The following is a 21,118-nucleotide window of genomic DNA, read 5'->3' on the forward strand; positions in this document are numbered from 1 at the left end:
CCAATTAGTTAATATACAGTGTAATATTAGTTTCTGGTGTACATTATAATGATTTGACACTTCCATACAACACCCAGTGCTGATCACAAGTGCACATCCTAATCTCCATCACTTATTTCAACCATCTCTCCACCAGCCTCTCTTCTGGTAACCACCAATTAATTCTCTATAGTGAAGAGTCTGTTTCTTGGTTTGTCTCTCTCTCCTTTTCTGTTTCCCTTTGCTCATTTGTTTTGTTTCTTAAATTCAACATATGAGTAAAATCATATGGTATTTGTCTTTCTCTGACTTTTCACTTAGTATAATATTCTATAGCCCCATACATGTCATTGCAAATGACAAGATTTCATTATTTTTTATGGTTGAGTAATATTTCGTTGTATAAATCTATCATATCCTCTTTATCCATTCATCAGTTGATGGACATTGAGCTGTTTCCATAATTTGACTATTGTAGATAATGCTGCTATAAACATTGGTGTGTATGTATCCCTTTCAATCGTATTTTTGTATTCTTTGGGTAAATACCTACTAGTGCAATGGCTGGATCATAGGATAGTTCTATTTTTAACTTTTTGAGGAACCTCCATACTGTTTTCCACAGTGGTTTCACCAGTTCTCATTCCCATCAACAGTGCAAGAAGGTTCCCCTTTCTTGTATAATAAAACATTTTTTAACCTAATTTCATCAAGAAAATGACTAAAGTTTAGTCCACTATAGTTTGGTGGAACATGAGTAACATATTATTAGTGAAAATGAATGAATATTATGTATAATTGTACTTGAACATAATGTACTAGTCAACATTATGAACAATGTACTGTCACAGTATGATAAACTTTAAAACATAACATAGTCCTAGAAGACTACTTACAGTATAACAATATTTGGAGAAAGCTCAAAGACATATAAAACTTAACAGTGTAGTATTTATGAACTCATACAGATGTGATAATACTAACTTTTTAAACAAGTGTAGACTGAACACAAAATTACCAATAGCAAATACCTCTGTGAAAAAAGGTAAGGGGTTGGATAGGGAAGGAATGCAGAGATAGACCTAATTTAGGTGCCTTTGAGACAGAAAATAGTCCATACAATATGACTCATGGTATCTCAGAATTTATATTAATTTAGTACATCTTATACTGATGTTTCCCAAAGTATGTACTCTACAGCTAGTCTCAGTGGATGTTTTTATCACCAGGGTTGCATGGTCAAATCAATTTGAAATATGTACCATATAGTTTTCATCTCTGGAATTTAACAAATTACATGGACATATTAAATGCTCAGGGAAAGCCAGCAGTAAAGTAACCTACTTAACTTTACTTAACCTAATGTTTTCCAAATTTATTCGACCGTGGTGGAAGTCATACAAAGTATATTACTTAGATCTCCTTTCAGGAGATCTCATTCCAGTTGCTGCAGGGAGGTTCAAAAGCAGGATTCTCTCACTTTCAAAGAGAAGCTGCCAGGCTTCTGAGTGGCTCAGTCGGTTAAGCATCCGACTCTGGCTCAGCTCCTGATCTCACAGTTTGTGAGTTCAAGCCCAACAACATCGGACTCTCTGCTGTCAGCTCAGGGCCTGCTCCAGATTCTCTGTCCCCCTCTAACTGCTCCTCCCCGGCTAGTGCTCTCTCTTTCTCTCAAAAAATAAACAAATAAATAAATAAACATACATTAAAAAGAGAAAGAGAGAGAGAAAATGCTGCGCCTTTAGCTTCTACTGCAGCTTTCTTACCAAAGCCCCATTCCTCCTGGCCTCTGGTCTTAAAGCCAAGGCTTTCTTGACAAATGCAAAATTCTTCTGACAGACACTATTCTCTTGGGAGCCCTTGAATGCTTGGCCAAGACTTTCAGATTTGCACTGCCATCTGAGACATTTTCTATCCAATCCTGTTTCTTTGCCTCTCTTTTTAGAGGAGTCATATTCGCATTATGCATTATGATCTGAAAGCTCTTCTTGTCTACTTAATCCCTTTCCCATTTTACCTACACTTGTATTTCTCTCCATAAATATCTTCACTTTCAAGTTCATTTTGTTCTTTACTTTTGTTTGAGCCTGATGTGGAGCTCGATCTCACAAACCTTGAGATCATGACCCAGGCAAAAATTAAGTCTGTCGCTTAATGCACTGAGCCACCCAGACACTCCACAATTTCATTTTGAAATGATGATGGAATGATTTTGTAATCTGCTCACTAGAAGATCCAAACTTATGCAATCATAGAACTTTTAAAAAAAAAATTACCTTAATGACACACATTGCTTGAAAATAATGTTCCATGGAAAACCCTTTGGGAAATTTTGTTTCAAGCCAAATTTTACCACTTCCAAGTATAGAAATTATAAAAACAAATGTTTGTTTTAGCTCATTCATACTTTTCTGGTAGGAAAATATTATTTTAAAATGATATATGTATATTTTCTCTTCTGAATTTTTGTCTTTATTTTCAGAATGAGGGCTATGGAAAAGTAATACTCATTGCTAAAGTATATCACTTCCAGTATCTTTATTAAATAACTAGTATTCTGATGTGTAGCTTTTTTTATTTCACTGAAGCATGAATTTGAAGCAAAAGCTCTAAGAAAGAAAAATTAAAACTATGTTTTTGTCTTATTTTTATTAAATTTCAAATATTATATGGTTTTATATCTAAATCAAGTTAAATATTTTTTATAAAACTCTATTCAAACTGATGAAAAAAAACAAAGCTCATTGAGCATCACAAAATATTCTATGCCTCACTATAAACAGAAACATTTCGACAGCCCAATTTTTTAAATTTAAAGAAAATTTTAAATGATTTAATGATTGTGGCAACTATGGATGAAAATAGTTTCAGTAAAGTAGTAAAACCAAAGTCGTTCTACTTTTTTTAAAGCTCTATAATATGGTTTAATTTTTCCAAGGCACTATCTAGAAATACGTAAAGAACTGTAAAACTTCTCATACATTTTGACTAAGAAGTTCCACTTAGAGAAAACACCTTAAAATAAACATACCAATTTTTGGAAAGGTCAGTTTGTACAAAGCTTATACCACCACAACAATTCCAATTGTTTTTTAAAAAATGGAAATAATTCAAAGACCTAATACGAATATTATGTTAGCTCATCAAGCTATGAATCCTATATGGTGAAATTCTAGAATTCAAATGTGGAAAACTATCACATCATTTAAAAAAATGTATGTAGAATAGTAAGGAAACTTCCAGAAATAGTTTAGAAGTAAAATAGTTTACAGCTGCATGAAATATGACAAATGAATCATATACCTAGAGATGACCTTATGGGAATTAAATCACAAATAATTTTTACAGAATGAGCAACTAAAGTGTCAACAATGTATAAATTATCTTAGGAAATCACTCATTCATTTATTAAAATAGACTTATTAAACTCTCAGGTGGTAGACACCTGTATTAGGTATTGTAAATTTTTGTTGGACTAAACCTCAAATCCTGGAAATTACAATAACATAATCTAACTTAGAATTCATTTTTCAAGTACTTATCTGACTGGAACATATTTGGTTTCAAAATTATGATTTTATTTTTATTCAGAGTAACTAAATAATTCTTTTGGTTAGGCATATTCAAATCAAGAAGGCTAAGTTCATTACTTTAATGATATAAAGTTTAAATGAACCTCTCTTTATAAAGCATTCATACTGGATACTTTTTAAAATGCATTTGTCTTAATGGTTTCAAATGTCCTTCTTTGGTACTCTTGTAAGGGAGGCTGAGTTAACAGCCTATTATTATGTACTCCTTACTGAGCTGTTAATAGCTTTACAGTCTTTCAAAGAATACACCTGCTGCTCATAAAAACATTTATGTTGCTACAGAATTTGGCTGTGTTTTAATATCATGTATTCGCAGTGACCTTGTAGAATCCATACTGATCTGATTTGATTTTTTAGAGGAACAAATAAAAATAGACATCAGTCCATTTGCTTGAGTATCTCAATGAAAAATTAGAAAATAATTTGATTATTGTAAGGATTTTAATATTTGAAATATTTTTCTTTAATGGTTTTAACTTTCTAGGTAATTTTATGTACTATTTAAGTTTTTTTAGATTTTTATTCTTGAGATTTTGTTGTCTCAATTTGTATATGTTGATAAAGACAGGTTTATATCCCTATATATAGCTGTATATTTTAATTAGAAACTGTTGACTTAAATAGTATTAGAAATATCAACATTTCCACATATTGAAAAAGTATGTATTATAATTAATTTAGATCCTCCTTAAACCTTAGTAATAGAAAATCCTAAGTCTGTAATGAGAAAATGTAAAGTTTTAGCTGAGAAAGTATTCTGAAGTTCTTCATGGTTGAATGCAATATAAATTAATTGTTTTTGGCTAAGTTTCAGTTGGCAAAGGCAAATTGCTCCCAGAACGTGTGTTTGATCCTTCTATTTCACACAAGGACATTTAAAGAAGACAATCAGTGCAATCATTATTTCCATATGTCCCTTGATTCATGTGATTTCATGGTAAATCACAGCAGGCGGAGGGATGAAATCTTTTTGTCCTAATTTAGTTATGCCCGAATGTGTATACCTATTACAACTGCTGTAATAAACAACTTCTTGGTAATTTTCCTCCTATTTAGTGAATTATGCATCATAGCAGTTTTCATCTTAGCATGTTTAATAACTTTATATTTTAAAAAGACCAAATATAGTCCTTCTAAAGACTTAGTTTAATTTCTGATTAGCTAATTAATGAAGGTATTTTATTGCTGTCCATCAACAACATAGCAAATAAATGGAGGTAGCTGGCAGGCATATAGTCCCCCTCAGCTCCTGAAACATGTCACAATCAAAGATTGTTATAAATCACTATTTTAAATCTCAGATTGGCACCATTGTACCAGTGAAGGCAACATTAACTAGTCAACTGGTCATGTCCACAGGCTAACTGACTTGAGGCCCAAGTAACTGACTCTAAAAGAATATCTGTCATTTAAAGAAATCTATAGACATTAGTGTTCTTCTCACATATAGGTCTCAACTGCACACCTAATCACCTAAGTCATCAGACTCATAGGCATTTGGTTGATTTATCCTACTAAATTTCTTGTTAAAAGATGAAAGTTTCTGTGGTTCTGAGTGATTAATTTACTAAATAACCAATGCAATTCCCATTCACTAACTCAGAATATAGTTTATTATTAAAATTATGTCTTACTGTAAGTGACAGATGTTTCCAGAAAGTACATGGACATCTATTTAATAACAGCAGCAGCAATAATAATCATTCTATGTTATATTTGGAAAGGATGTTCCAGTTTAGAAATCATTTTAATATGCATTGTTATTTGATCCAAAGAATTTGTGCACTGGATGGAGCTGAGATTGTTATGTTCACTTTTTCATTTCATTATACTATAGCATGGTAATATTATGATATACTTAAGGTCATCTGTCTTATGAGTCACAGAAAGGGGCCCTTGTTTCTTTGAAATCCGATCCAATGCTTTAATTAGTAAGATCACTCCGTTTATCAGTAAATAGAGAAGATTCTGTTGAAACTGTTAACAGAATTGGAAATCCCCATTTAAAACCTAGAAAAGCTCTTATGTTCTGACTTGCAGTCTAGGTATCCTCCTAAATTCGCTATGATGAAGAAATTGATATGAAAGTGCAAATAAAAGAAATTAGTTTGGCTAATTCTTTCTACATTGCCTTCATAGAAAAGCTTAGATCCACAATTTAATTGTTGTGATAGAAGAAATAACACTTTCATTCTTCTAAATGATCCTCTTGACATATAAAAAGAGAGAGTATGTGTCTTGAACCAACTAGTGGTAATAAATGCCATAAAATAATAACAAAATGTAATCTATCTCAACCTTTGTTAGACTAAGTACTTTGAATTTCAGAGGTACGTGTACTATGGTTAGAGTTGTGGGTTATTTATGATATACTGATCTAGATTAACTGTTTTCTTTTTTTAATGTTTGTTTATTTATTTATTTATTTATTTACTTACTTATTTATTTATTTTGAGAAAGAGAGAAAGCAGGGGGAGGGACAGAGAGAAAAGAGAGAGAGAACCCCAAGGAGGCTCTGCACTGTCAACATGGAGCCTGACACAGGGCTTGATCTCACAAACCATGAGATCATAACCTAAGCCAAAAGCAAAAGTTGGATGTGTAACAGACTGAGCCACCAAGCACCACTAGATTCACTCTTATCTTTACATTTATGTTTGTCAATATATTAATAAAAATTGAATATAATATCTATCATAGTATATAAAATTCTTAGGGAGATATGGCTGTATTGCAATACTTGGTATTGGAAGCTACATAATGCAATAACACAGAATCCAGAGCTAGATATCCTGGGTTCAGATCCCAGCCCTACCACTAACTTAACTGAGTGACGTCGAGCAACTTACACCCTCTCTGTACAACCTCTCTCTCATTTGTAAAACCTACTTCATAGAGTAGCTTTGAGGATTTTCTGGGTATTGGGAGCACTTACAGAGCCTGACACATAGAAGTACTACCAAAGTGTTAACATTAAGAAAAAAAATTAACTACATTATGTTCTGTTTATACTTTCAATTGATTTGTTTTGACTAATTTAACCTGTCATTTCAGGCTAAAAATTCATAAATCCTTCCAAAGAATCAGATATTTGGAATGTTTATGTTGGGTAAATTTTATGTGTTAAGATAAAATCTTCAAAATGCCATCAGCCAATCTAGTGACAAAAAATGGGATCCATCAAATATAACTTTGGGGCTATGAAATACAGATTAATGTTCAATCTACTTGTTCCAGTTACCTATTACTGCATAACAAACTTCTCCCAAAATGTAGTGGCTTTAAACATAACAATTTATAAGTATTATATCTCACGAATTTATGGATCTGGAATTTTAACCAAACACAGCCGGGGCAGCCGATCTCTGCTGCACAATTTCTAGAACCTTATCTGGGAGGATAGAGACTAGGCTAAGACTGGAACACCTGGGTGGCTAGCCTTGCGTTATCTTCTCCTTTTCTCCTCTGCCTCATCCTCTCTCTTCCTTTTCACTCCCTCATTCTCTCCCTCCTCTCGCCTCATGACCTTTCTCTCCAAAGGTCTGCCACATGGCTTTCTTGGGGTCCATGAAGTTCCCAGCAGTCTCCAGCTAGTCATACTTCGCATACCACAACGCAGAGGTCCAAGACAAAGTTGAAAATTGCCAGTTTTCTTAGAGGTGTAACTGGCAGTTTGTCACTTCTACTTTATTGGTCAAATAAGTCACAGCCTAGATGAGATTCAAGGGGAGGGGGCAGAGTCCTGACTTTCCAGTGGGAGGAGTGTGAAAGAGTTTGCAACCATCCTTAATTTGTCATACTGCTTGATTTGAGACCTGCATCCTATTACATCATGTGCTTTGCTTCTAATCTGTACTCATTTTCTTTTAAAGTTTATTTTTGAGAGAGAGGGAGACAGAGTGCAAGCAGAGGAGGGGCAGAGAGAGGGGCACACACAGAATCTGAAGCAGGCTCCAGGCTCCGATCTGTCGGCACAGAGCTCAACGCAGGGCTCAAACTCACAGACGGTGAGATCATGATCTGAGCCAAAGTTGGACGCTTAACTGACTGAGCCACCCTAATTTGTACTAATTTAAAAATAACTTTTTTTCAGTACTGGGCCACAGCAAATTTATTAATTTTGAATATGTATGAAATTATGAAAATTCGAAGTCTATTTAAATAATTATGTGAAAATGTTGCAGAGCAAAAACAAACAAAAAAATAGTTCATTCATAAAAGTTAAGGAGAAGAGAAAGCAAACTTCCACAAAGAAGTTTCCCCAGATCTTAGAATCTGGACTATGCATTGTTTGTGCCAGTGTATTAATTATCATGAAATAGCTATACAGATCAACGTATCCTAACTTGGAAATAAGGAGATTTCTGCTTGTCCAGGGAAAAAGCATCTGTCGCTAGCAGCCCTCCCAAGTACAAATTGCATGAAGGTTTGAAATGGGCAACATCTGTGGCCAAAGAACAGTGACTGCTTTACTGTGGTGGGATTATTTTTCCTTTTACCCTAAACTTAATTTACTTCTTTATCATCGTTAGTTTCTCTCATTCTAACTTGATTTCAAAACTAGTTTATGTGTATGAATAAATAAATAATATATATCCTCTGTTTGATAATGATATAGATTAAAATAATATTACCGGGAAATGAGTTTGCTTTGCCTTGAATTCCTCTACATTTATTTAACACTGTCTGTAGTCACTGACATATTTACAAGTTCCTTTGGTTTCAAACAACCACAGTGAAACTAGAACAGTGTGTGTGAATGTTCCTATGTTCTGCAGGAAGCTGTCAATTACAACAATCTGTTTATTACTATTACACTAACTTATTTTCTCCCAGTGATGAAATATTACTTAGTTTCCAGTCACGGTATCTAGGTAAACCTACGTTTTATTATAAATCTGAGGCATTCATTTGATGCACATTTTAATATTGCCAGTCCTCTGAGAAAATTCAAAATCAATGACTGTGTTAGATGATTAACTGAGAATACTGAGTTATTTAGAGCATAATGTGATACTTTTCAAGTCAAGATGATATCACTTATAAAGAAACTTTAAAATCTTTTGGGGAGGTGGGACTATGTACCTTGAGATTTAAATTATGCTTTGTAGCTTTGTAGATCAATCTTAACAGACATCTTTGTTTTAATTTTGAGCATAACAAATATACCTGTCATCAGATCACAATTAAGATCCATGAACAAATAAAAAAAAAAAAAGTTAAAGTTCCATCTTAGTGACAAATGGAAAAGATAAAAATGCAAAATAAGTCTGCAGAAAGTGTCTCTCCTATTTCAAATGAGGTTAAGGCATTCCTATGCTTGTATATTTAAATGGCTTTCTGCTTTCTTTTCCCCACAAATAGATCATCTAACACATGTTTTGTGGCCCATTTGGACAAATGTAACACTTTACCTGACATTCACAAATGATACTGTTTTTCAGTGGAGTCTTTTGTACAAGTTTTTTTTTTTTCCATATTCTCACTCTAGTGAAATCCTACCCATCTTAACTTCCTTAATATTTACTTCATTCTGTTGAAAAATCTAGTGACCATGAGATAGTTTTGGAGGCCAATCACCTACATTTACTGTCTAGTTATCTCATTTTCAAAGATTTGTTTCCTGCTAGCCTTCATTTTTCTTACCTAGTATATATTTCAGTTAGCACTATTGTGAAAAAGCTGCTTTATATTTTTGCTTTTTTAAAAAAACAGATGATCATTTCTAGCTTCATTATTTTTAGAATCCACATTTCCCGGTGAGGTAGAATTAATCAAAACACCATGCATGAGTTGCCTTTCTAGTTTCATGCCACTCCATTCAGCCATATTGTTCTAATAATTTAACTTTGAAAACATTCAGTTTGACATTTGGAATACCATTTATATTTGAAGCAGTCAACATATGTGTATTAATTTTTCCAAAATTAAAGTTTCCAAAACTCCAGTAGGAATTTGTAAATTTTTCTGAAAATGTTTAGTTTAAGTATAATCCTTAAATATTCTTATGATTATGATTTTTTCCTCCTCAGTTCCTCCCCTTAGATAAAATAATTTTATCAACCTTCAATACCCTAATAAATTTTTAATGTTTTATTCTCTATTACACATATTTCCTCCTTTTTCTATCTGTATGTGTATTACTATGACCAAATTTACATTTGCTTTAAAATGTAAAATTTGCTTTTTCTATCTCTATGTGTATTACTATGACCAAATTTACATTTGCTTTAAAAGCTCTTATAAAATTATCAAAAAATATTAAGAATTAATTACAAATTTAAGTTGTCTATGATATACTTTTAAGAAAATCTTTAAGGAATTTTGTGTGGGAGGCACTTTCTTTAGGAACATCTGTCAAACTTTAAACATTTAATTTTACTTGAACACCATCATAAATATTTATAGAGTAATAGAGCACAGAAGAACAGTCTATATCCCATCTGTATGAAGGTAGGTTACGCAAAAACAGATGGGAAAGTTAAAACTGAATACATATTAAGAGATATTTATTTACAGATGTTTCAACACATATCTTGGTTTTTATAAGCATATAGGTTTGTAAATATTTTTTTGGCAAGGAAATTCTTGGATGTTCTCAACGATGTTCCTAAAACAAACAAACAAACAAATAAAAAAACAAGCCAGACATACTGACATAATATTATTGCATTTTGATTGTGGAAGGACTATAAGCCAGCAAAACAATTTTTCTCATCTCTCATTTGAATTGTCATTAATTTGTGCCAACTGATTTTAAATTGTTATAACAATATATAGAACTTAAAAGCTAAACTTATAGAGCAATTAATTCATTAATTTATTCAATCATTTGGCTAATATATTATGAGAGCCTATAATATTCTAGGTAAAATGCATTAAGTAGTGGGAATATAGAAGTTAAAAGGCAAACAAAACACATACAAATTTTTATAAAAAAAACTTCTCACAGCATCTGCAGAATTACCTTAAGGCACAAGCCTATCATTGCCCTAAATTAAATGTACCACCTACCAATAATGGCTCCTAAAATAAAGAAATTATGCTATATTACACATCTGCTGGAGCCTGTAAAAGGGTTTTACACATTATTTTGCTTTATCCTTACAACAAGCTTGACCCTTTGAGATGGTATAAACTTTCTGGTTTTCATAGATGGACAGACTACAAGTAGGATTCCATTGGTATCATCCTAGGACCAGTATTTTCTAAAGATCTCACTATAATCATTTAGCCATTTCTCCTAACAGTATTATCTACCCACTCTTTCCACCAGTTAATTATCTACATAGAAGTGATCTGTTTTCTGAAAATCAATTATGAATGTTTAATTCCAGATCACTATTCTTCTATCATCGGGCGTCCATTTGTGCCAGCTCCTACTATTGCTTAACATTTAATGTTCAAGGAATGCATTTAATTTTCATTTTAGGTGAAACACGATATATATTGGAATATAAGAAAAAAATAATGAATGCATTTCAAAGTGATTTGGGGTTACCTCCTATTTTGGATTACTGGGGATAATCAAGTGTTGATTGTCGTAAATTATAGCCATGGTATACTAAATGATACTTCTCCAAAAGTGCAGTCAGAAAGTATTTGTGTACTTAGAATATATACTTCTACATTTTTCTTACTTATGCGTAATTTGTCATTTTGTTTTAGCAGTGGACAGTTTTTACCTAAGCAAAACAATTTAGAACACCCTACCCACTAGCTGAGAATACCCTACCAACTAGCTTGTTAACCACTTCTTTTCCCAAACTATATACTCTGTCATATGTACTTCAGTAAATGTGAGAGAAGAATAATCTTTCCAGCCTGCTTATGTCTCTGGGTCAATCAGATTTTTGGGCACCAGGCCCATCTCCCCTAGCAGGTGGGGTTAACTTAGATCTGAAAAGAAAAAAAATTTTATCTTTGAAATAACTAGTTAAAATCTTTAACATTGAAAATTGTCTCAGTCATTGAGGAACTATGTCTATAAAGATTTTCTTAAAAAAATTTTTTTTACATTTATTTATCTTTTGAGAGACATAGAGAGACAGAGCACAAGTTGGGGAGGGGCAGAGAGAAAAGGAGACACAGAATCCAAAGCAAGCTCCAGGCTCCTAACTGTCAGGACAGAGCCCAACACGGGGCTTGAACTCACAAGCCATGAGATCCTGACCTGGGCCGAGGTCGGATGCTTAACTGACTGAGCCACCCAGGCGCCCCTCTTTAAAATTTAAAATATTATACTATCACCTATTTAAAGGTAATAAAATTAAGTTATAAATTATTTTAAAATGAAAGACATTGAGATACGCATACATCCAAACCAATGTAAGATGACCAGCGCAGGGGGGAAAAGGTAGAAAGAAGGAACTAACAAGTACTTTAAACCTTGGATTGTGAGTAACTTGTTCTGTGAGTGTTCTGCAAGATGAGCAAACATTTCTAATAGATTTTAAATTGATAAATGAGCGATGTCTTTCAATACAAGTAGTACGTAATGCCAAATATCACATGATCACAACTGAGCCAATGGTTCTTGAAATTTGCTTTGATATACAAGTGCTTTGGATTAGAAGCATGGTTCCGGAATGACGTATCCTCACAAACCAAGGTTTTACTGTATAAAATAAAAAACAATTAATGAAATTCAGTCAATAAAAATATCTTTGATTTAAAAAAAATCAAAACCAGGTTCTTAAAAGACTGATAAACAAAGTTGGAAGATGTTACTTATGGAAGAGATTTTTAATGATGGGACATGATTGATATAATTTATAACAGTATGTATAAAATATAATGTTAATGGGTAATATCCTCTAACTTACCAAAATTGAATTAGAAGACAATCCAATCCAAATATAGGATGAAATAATTTTAAAAGATGGTCAATATTTACTCCCAGAAGGTCCATTTCAATTACGTTTTCAAGGAATAGATTATTCCATATTAAATAAATTATTTCAGAATATTAGTAAATGGAACATTTCATCGTATATTCTCTAATAATCTAATCCAAATTATCACAACCAGAGATTGATAATAAAAATGGGAAAAAATAAGAAAACTCTAAGCCAAGATCACCTATAAACATAGGTATAAAAATTCTAGTTGAAATATCAAATTGAATCCAAAAATCTCAATAAAAATTATAATACTATATTGTGAACAAGAATTAGTAGAGTTTATCTAAGAATGCAAAGGTAGTTCTTCATAAGTATATACATTAAGGTGAAAAAATAATGAACTAGGCAAATACAGACATATTGTTTTAGAACATTCAGTATCCTTTTCACATTTTAAAAACAGAATAAAAATATAATCACAGTATAAGAAAAAAGAAAAACTCTCAACTGCATATCTACCAAAAACCTAAGTCAGATGTGATTATGTTTAACAGCTGCACATTAATAGCCATTCCATTAAATAACAGAGGAAAATAAAGTTCCTCCTTTTACTTCCACTGTGCAATATTCTACTAAAAATCTTAGCATTGCAATAAGAGAAGAAAAGTAAGAGATTTTCCTTTTGGTTTCTACAGTAAAATGTTATAGATTTATTCATACTTTTTGCACAATTTTTTGTCCTATGCTCAAGTATTGCAAGGTTTCTGTTACTATAGTAACTGGAATATTTTAAAGTATAATGTTAAGTGGTCATTGCTAATATATAGGAAAAGTATAATATATAGGAAAAGTAAAAAGATATTCTAATGCCATCAAATCATCACTATCTGGCTCATAGCCTGTGTTATATTTAAAGTTATTTCTAGTGATTCGATAATCAATAATGTAAAATGTAAAGATGCGACCTTGACTCAAAGTCTAATCTATAAGCATATTTGCCCTGGACATATCTGCATTAGTTGGATATAGTGGAAAAACACAACTTGAATGAAAACTACTAACTAGTTAGGTGACTTGCTTTGGTAAGTTACTTATTCTATCTTGACCAATTTCAACATATGTTAAGTGAGAATAAAGATTTTATCAGTTCTTGCTTCACAAGATTATTAAGAATATCCCATAAAGACTGTGTATTATAAAGGATTGCATAAATGTGGTTCTCTTATGATTGCTGCTATATCTTTAGATCTAAATGTAGAAAAAAGTCTAAAACAATGTTTAATCAATATATAATCCAATTAATTTAAAATTTTTAAAAAAGTCAAAGAAGTAACATCTTACAGAAGTCTCACTAGACCCAGAAATTTTAAGAGAATGAAAACTAACTAAATGATGACCCCTTTGTGGGCCCATTGAATCTACTTCCATTAGTGAGAGTGGTAAACCAAGAGTGAGGTAAGGAGTGGTGAGAAGGAGTTACAGGAGAAGAGAGGGGACTTAATTGCTTACTTGGAACTTTGGTGATTATTTAATCTATATCTGTTAGAGTGCCCCAGAGCCTTCCTTAAGTATAGTGAGCATTCAGTGTCTCTGGAATGAATGAATTTAATGTATGAGTAAATCCAAGTCTTCAATGTGATTTACCAAGATACATAACCCAAGTAGAACAAAGACCAAGATCAAGGCAAGAAAAGTTCAACCCAAAATTCTCTACATGTTGTCTTTTGTTGATACAGGCCATTCAAAAACTGATTTTTTTTAAAAAAAAAAATTTAATGTTTATTTTTGAGAGAGACAGAGACAGAGTGTGAGCGGGAAAGGGGCAGAGAGAGAGAGGGAGACACAGAATGTGAAGCAGGTTCCAGGCTCTGAGCTGTCAGCACAGAGCCTAACACGGGGCTCAAACTCACAGACCGTGATATCATCACCTAGGCAAAGTCAGATGCTTAACTAACTGAGCCATCCAGGTGCCCTGCACACTGATTTTAGAAAGATGCAGCCCCAGGAACTGGGCACCTTAGCCTATTCCTTTTCACTAAGTTGCAGTTTTTAGATTAAATGCTAACAGGATCCAGAATCTGGTAAATACATGTCTTTTAGTTACCCTGAAGAGTTGACGTCTATAGAGGTAAAGCTAGATTCAGTATTTTAGGTAAATGAAAGGTCTAAAGTGATTTCCCCAAAAAACATTGATTCTCAGCAGCTGGGGAGGAGCAGTGTCTGAGTCAAAGCTGTAGGGTCTACCCATGGGAAGAGAACCGTAAGTGAAGGTGAATATCTCTAGAGATCAGTGCAAATACATTCTTTTTGACAATGTCCAATGTTCACACTATTTGGTTCTGAACTATTTTAAAATACATATGTAGATACAAATATATAAAAAAGAAATTGTATATATATATATTTAGTGTTTATTTTTTGAGACAGAGAGAGAGACAAAGAGACAGAGAGAGAGACAGGCAAGCTGGGAAGGGGCAGAGAGAGGGAGACACAGAATCTGAAGCAGGCTCCAGGCTCTGAGCTGTCACCACAGAGCCCGTCGCGAGGCCTGAACCCATGAACCGAGAGATCATGACCCACGTCATGGGGCTTAACCAACTGAGCCAGCAGGCGCCCCTATATTAATTATTTTTAATGACATACATAGCAATATATTAAAGTACATCATTACTGGGGCGCCTGGGTGGCGCAGTCGGTTGGGCGTCCGACTTCAGCCAGGTCACGATCTCGCGGTCCGTGAGTTCGAGCCCCGCGTCGGGCTCTGGGCTGATGGCTCGGAGCCTGGAGCCTGTTTCCGATTCTGTGTCTCCCTCTCTCTCTGCCCCTCCCCCGTTCATGCTCTGTCTCTCTCTGTCCCAAAAATAAATAAAAAACGTTGAAAAAAAAATTAAAAAAAAAATAATAAAGTACATCATTACTAAATGTTTTTTCTCACAGTTGGTGCTCTTATCCATGCTCATCCAAGGAGAAAGAGTACAACAAGCTGTTTTACTTTCAGCAGCAAACACTACTGCAGAAGACTGCCAGTGCACTCAGCAATGAGCATCTACTGTCCTATCCACAGCTCAGTGTGCTTTGCAACCAGTGGGGTTATGCCTTTGGAGCTTCACTTTATGCCACTTATTTATTGCCTGACAACTTGTCATGAACCATAAAAGTGTACAAGTGATAATCCTGAATCTACTACAAAGAATTTAAAAATCATCTAGCTTTGGAAATTAATAAATATTTAGCACTGGTTGATAATACACGATATGAAAACTTATGGAGTATAGATAGTGCAGTACTTAGAGCAAAACTTGTAGTTTTACATAGTCTATTTGAAAAGATATACTGACAATTAATGAGTTAAGCATGAAATGCAATAAGTTAAAAGGCTACATAACACAAAGAAGGAAGAAAGAAGAAAGAAAATCATTTATGGTCAAAGCAGATATTAAATGTAATAGAAAACAAAGATGCAATTCGATTAACAAAGCCAAAAGTTAGTTCAAACCTCTGGAAAGCTTGATCAAGAAAAGAAACTACAAAAATAAATAGCATTAAGAATGCAAAAGCTATTTAACTATGGATTTAGCAAATACAAAAAACACATTTAAGAGTTTTATGACAAGTGGGATGTGTTACCTAGCAAACTGAAAACATCTATGTCATAAAACCAGCAATTCCATCATGGCACAAACTCCAGAAAAACTTGCACACGTACCCTATTCAAACATGTCCACAGTTCAGCCTGTGAGGATGAATAAAGAGGACTAGATGGTTCTGTGGCAAAGGATGGTCTCTACCCGGTGACAGCTGCTTAGAACTGGAATTGACACGTTGGCAGAAAGGCAATTAGCCAAAGTTCTGGGACACTAGTGCTCTATGCTTGTAATGGATAAGTGCTACCCTGATTTCCCAAGAGCTTGGAAATGCCAGGAGAGAGGGCTGCTGTACCCTGGAAAGAGGAACTCTCATGACTGCTGCTTTCTGAGGCCTCCTCTTTGGCAGGCTGAGACGTGGCAAGATGTTAAGACAAGGCAGCCCATCAACACACTGCTGTCATTTAGGCTGAGGAACCATGTACACACATTTCCTACCTGGGGATTTTTATTCCAGAGGTGTAACTACAGATACACTTTTGTATATAACAGCAGAAATGCTAAAAGCTGTTTGCAAAAGGTGTCCTTTACTGCCTGTAACTTTACTAAGAAATTACTATTTAGCTACATTTTGATGAAGCAACAAAGACATAATGTGTAATTGGTGTGCTGCCAGTCTAAAAGTAGATTTTTGAAATCTGTATCTTCTCTCTTCAAGGATGAGACAAAATTTATTTTTTCACGGCTTTACAATTTTTTTCTCAGTCATCATTTCATATTGTGAACTACTACTCAAAATGTACCATAACACTTACATTGCAGGAAATTCTGTGAAAGGTGGAATATTCTCCTACTGTGAGATTGAAAATCCAGAAAGTTTTGCAGATTTCTACCAGAAACATTATCACTTCTTTGAATGGCACATGAGCAGGTTTTTTTTCTCTAAAATATGAGTGCTAAGCTCCCTAATTATAAAGGCCTTGATCTTAGCTCCTTCTTTTAGCCCTTAAATGATTCCTCCCATTAATTATTTTAGAGACTATATTTCTTTGCATTTTATGCTAGGTAGATATTTATTTACTTCCTAATCTCGAAATTACTTAGCGGTAAATATAAACTGCAATTTATCTTTTTGTCTTTTATAGTTAAAATGTTGCTATTGTTAACTCATTTTTTTCTTTCTATTTTGTGTTTAATAAACGGTTCTATTTAGGGTATACATGGCAAATTAAATTCCTCAGCTAGACTCAGAATAACATGTAGCATGTAATGTTCTGACAAATAGGGCCATAAAATTTTAAAATGATCTTTAAGATTAGGATGTTTTTCTGAAAAGTAGCTGAAGTGAAATGATTTCCATAGTTCTAAATCTTAAAGCATCACCAGCAAATAAATGGAGTTTGACACAATCTACACATGTGTAGATTTTTATAACTTCATTTGTTAGTCTGGAAGATCTGAACAACAGAGAGTATCAGGCAAAGGCTAAATGAAATCTTGATGGGAATAATATAGATAGAATTAAGGCGTGAAATGAGTGATTCAGTTAATGATCTTGAAAGTCACTTCCATCCCTGAGAATATCTTCAGATTTATGAGAAGAGTGGAGAATTAACGTAAGGACCTGGTGGGCCTAATTTGACTTATGAATTTAGAAGAGTTATTCACACAAATACAGTGTTTTCACCTATTAAAATATCAGTATAAAATTACTGAACAATAACACTGTACAAAAATAGTATTAAGTTTAATTTGTCTCCATTGCCAGCATATTGTGGACAGTCTCTTACATGCATGGATAAAATGAACTATCCTGTTCTGAGCTGGTGGGCAAGAGAGCCCCCTTAAAAGACCCTGACTGACCAGATCATTCGATCAGCTGTGGTAAACCCTTCCCATTAGTGAAGGGAGGTAGTTTGGCAATTAACTGCAGGTGACTGGGAACCAAGACTCCAGCCCTGCCTCTGATTCCACGGGTGTGGTAAGTCTTTCATACCTTCTCTGTTTTTGATGCTCCTTTTTGGGCAGACTATGTTAAAACTACGTCACAAGTTTTTACATCTTTAAAAAATAAACTGCAATATCTAGGTGGGGAAGGAGTCAGTTCTCCCTTAAGGGAAAATTTTTATAGTTTTATGTTTCAAGCTGGACTCCACTTCAGTTGTTAACTACAGGGACATCGCTGAGTTTTGGAACAAAGTAATTGATTCTGGATAAAATACTTCAAATTAAAAAAAACAATTAATTTATTTTTCCTTTCACCCACAGGTCTACCCACGGATAGCGCCGGCATTTTGGCACTACCTGCGGGTAGAAGTGAGTAGCGGGGACTTGAACCCTCCCACCCTTGCTCCTTGCACTCTGCTGGTGTGGTCTGATCTGAATGTGCCCATTTTGCTCAAGGTGCAGCTGCCATTCTGTGTAAACGTGCTCTCACGCCACCACCATTCCTTAGAGTTGGAGCAGAAATCCAAATCACCAAACCTCCAAGTGCAAGCTTATATAAGATAGTCATCCTTCTTAATAAATTTCCAAATCAAGACCATATCATGTGCATCATAGTGATAAATAAGTGCTAACTTATGGGAAACCATGCTTACACCTCTTTTTAATCAATATTTTTGATATTCAGAGCATACTTCCTCAGCTTAATTTGGGAATATCCCTGGGAAAAAGCAGAAAAACTCTGCTTCATTTCCTTTCTCCTCTTTTCTATCCCCAGGAGCATGAGCAGCTCACCTATTCCTCCACGAGGTCCAAGGCGCCCAGTGTCATCATCACAGGCCTCAAGCCAGCCACCAAGTACATATTTCATATCCGAGTGAGGACTGCAACAGGATACAGTGGCTATAGCCAGAAGTTTGAATTTGAAACAGGAGATGAGAGTAAGTTTTGCACAAACATATAAAATAAGATGTTAAGTTAGTACCATTCCAATCTGACCTGAGTTAAAAACCTAATGTTCCCAATTGTGAATAGTCTCATCAAATGGGATTCTGTTCCTGTAAATACTCATATAGTCATTTCAGTTAATGTTTTGTTGCTATCATTAAATTCCTCCATGAAATGCCCTGTTCTACCACAATTGTAACGTAGCCCAGATACATTTCTTTATGCAGAATTCATCACTCATGCTGTAACATAGAGTCTCAATGGGTGGTGTTAGCCTAATTGTTTGCCAGTCTTGGCATCATAATATGATACTAATGAAAACTTGGAAGAGAATAAAGCCATGAGCAAATGATTTTAGCAGTTAGTTCAAAATTGTGCAGCTTTGGCTTATTATCTTAGATCAATAAAAACAGTGGTCAGGAGAAAAACTCTACCGAAGTGTACATTATAAGTTTAAATATAGACACATGGGCTTAATTAGAAACTCAAATTAGTTCCATAGCCTTGAAGTGTTGAAAATCAAAATGAGAGATGAAGGTGAGGTGTTCCAATGTCATGTAACATAGGCTTTGGAATGTCTTATTCAGTCTAAATCCTGCCCTGTTATTGAATTCATTTTTTGCTTTTAGAAAACTATCTTACTGCTATCTATGTAAAGATAATATGGGTGGCTTTGCCATGTTCCTCTATGGAAAATGTTCAAATATCTAATCATAATAAAAATATTTTCTCATCATTGCTAAAATACCCATATTTACTTAAGAATTCAAGAATAGCAAATTTATTATAAAAATTCTTTATAAATAACAGTAATAATAGCTACCATTTATTGAGCCTCTAAAAAATGCCAGATATTATATAAAGTATTTTATATGTATTATTTCATTTAAACTTTTCAACATCCAATGAGACAGGTATTATTTTCCTGATTTTACTTATGACAGACAGAAGCCTGGAGAAATAGAGCAATTTGTCCAGCTAATGAGAGATAATGAGAAGCTAAGTTAAAATTTGAAAATGAGGGCTATTTTCTTCCAAGGCCTGTGCTCTGAACAAGTCTACCATCCTGTAAAGTTCTTTCATTTCACTTGTTGGGATGAGCACTGGTGTTGTATGTAAGTGATGAACCATGGGAATCTACCCCAAAAACCAAGAGCACACTTTTCACATTGTATGTTAGCTAATTTGACAATAAATTATATTTTTAAAAATAATAAATAAATAAATAAAGTACAAAAAATGGATTATTAAAAAGTGCTAATAGTAAGACCACTAAACAGGCCACAATTTCTCAATTTATCATCACTCTTTTAAAATGAAACTATTTGAATTTCAAATTCTGTGATGGAAGGAATGTTTTTTTTACATTGATGAATAGTATCAGTTCATAAGAACTTCTTTTTTACAACTATACCTCACTAAAAAGTAGCAAGGCACCAACATAATTAAGAAGAAACACAGCTTAGGGAGAGAAAGTAAACTAATGAATAAAAAGAACACTTATAACCTAGATGGTTAATATCAGTGATAATCATTTATAATCTTTCAGACACTATTGACTTCTCAAGCTAGAGATGAAATTATTGGGAGTAGACTGTAATTATCACAAAACATAACTCCATAATTAAAAACAATATAAAAATATTCAAAGTGTAATACCTGCTATGTCCTGTTGGCTGTTTTTCCCTTGTTCACACGTCAAGACTTAGCCTAGGTGCAAGCCAAAGAATGCAATTCAAGGAAAGTTTGGTCCCAAGAAGAGTCCTGTCATTGTGTTGTTCAGACTTTGTGTATTACATCCCTGCATCTCCATTCTATTTCTTTATTTCACAGATGAGGAAATTTACCTAACTTTTCAAAATGTACGACGTCTTTGAGTATTATATCATTACGTCAAAAACATACTCTCAGACAGAATTGTAGGGCTAAATCTAGATAGGTCATTTGTGTATATCTGGTACTTCTAGAGAAAATAATCTAGTCTAATTTTTTTAAAAGTTCAGATCTAAATATGAAAATTTTAATTTGCTTTAACTCTAAATTTCAACTCCTTGTACCTTCAGGACTAGAAATCTTTCATATGTTATATAGAAGAGAAGTACTTTGAAATTCCTTATCAGAAAAGGTCCCATACTCACCAATGACTCAATGTAATATTTTTTCACCCAACAAAGACATATAGCACAATTAATATGTGCCATACTCTGTGTGAGGCACTGGGGATAAA

General features: G+C 33.8%; 1 protein-coding gene across 1 annotated transcript in view; it reads left to right on the plus strand.

Moving 5' to 3' along the window:
* EPHA6 (EPH receptor A6) overlaps window positions 1-21,118 on the plus strand; it is an 867,771-nt gene that overhangs the window by 569,041 nt on the left and 277,612 nt on the right. The window contains exons 7-8 of the mRNA XM_049628043.1: window positions 18,268-18,315; window positions 18,722-18,884. Of these exons, the coding sequence (XP_049484000.1) occupies window positions 18,268-18,315; window positions 18,722-18,884 (211 nt within the window). The remainder of the gene's footprint in view (window positions 1-18,267; window positions 18,316-18,721; window positions 18,885-21,118) is intronic.

The sequence above is a fragment of the Panthera uncia genome, chromosome C2, assembly GCF_023721935.1.
Source record: "Panthera uncia isolate 11264 chromosome C2, Puncia_PCG_1.0, whole genome shotgun sequence".
In the NCBI taxonomy this organism is placed as follows: Eukaryota; Metazoa; Chordata; class Mammalia; order Carnivora; family Felidae; genus Panthera; species Panthera uncia.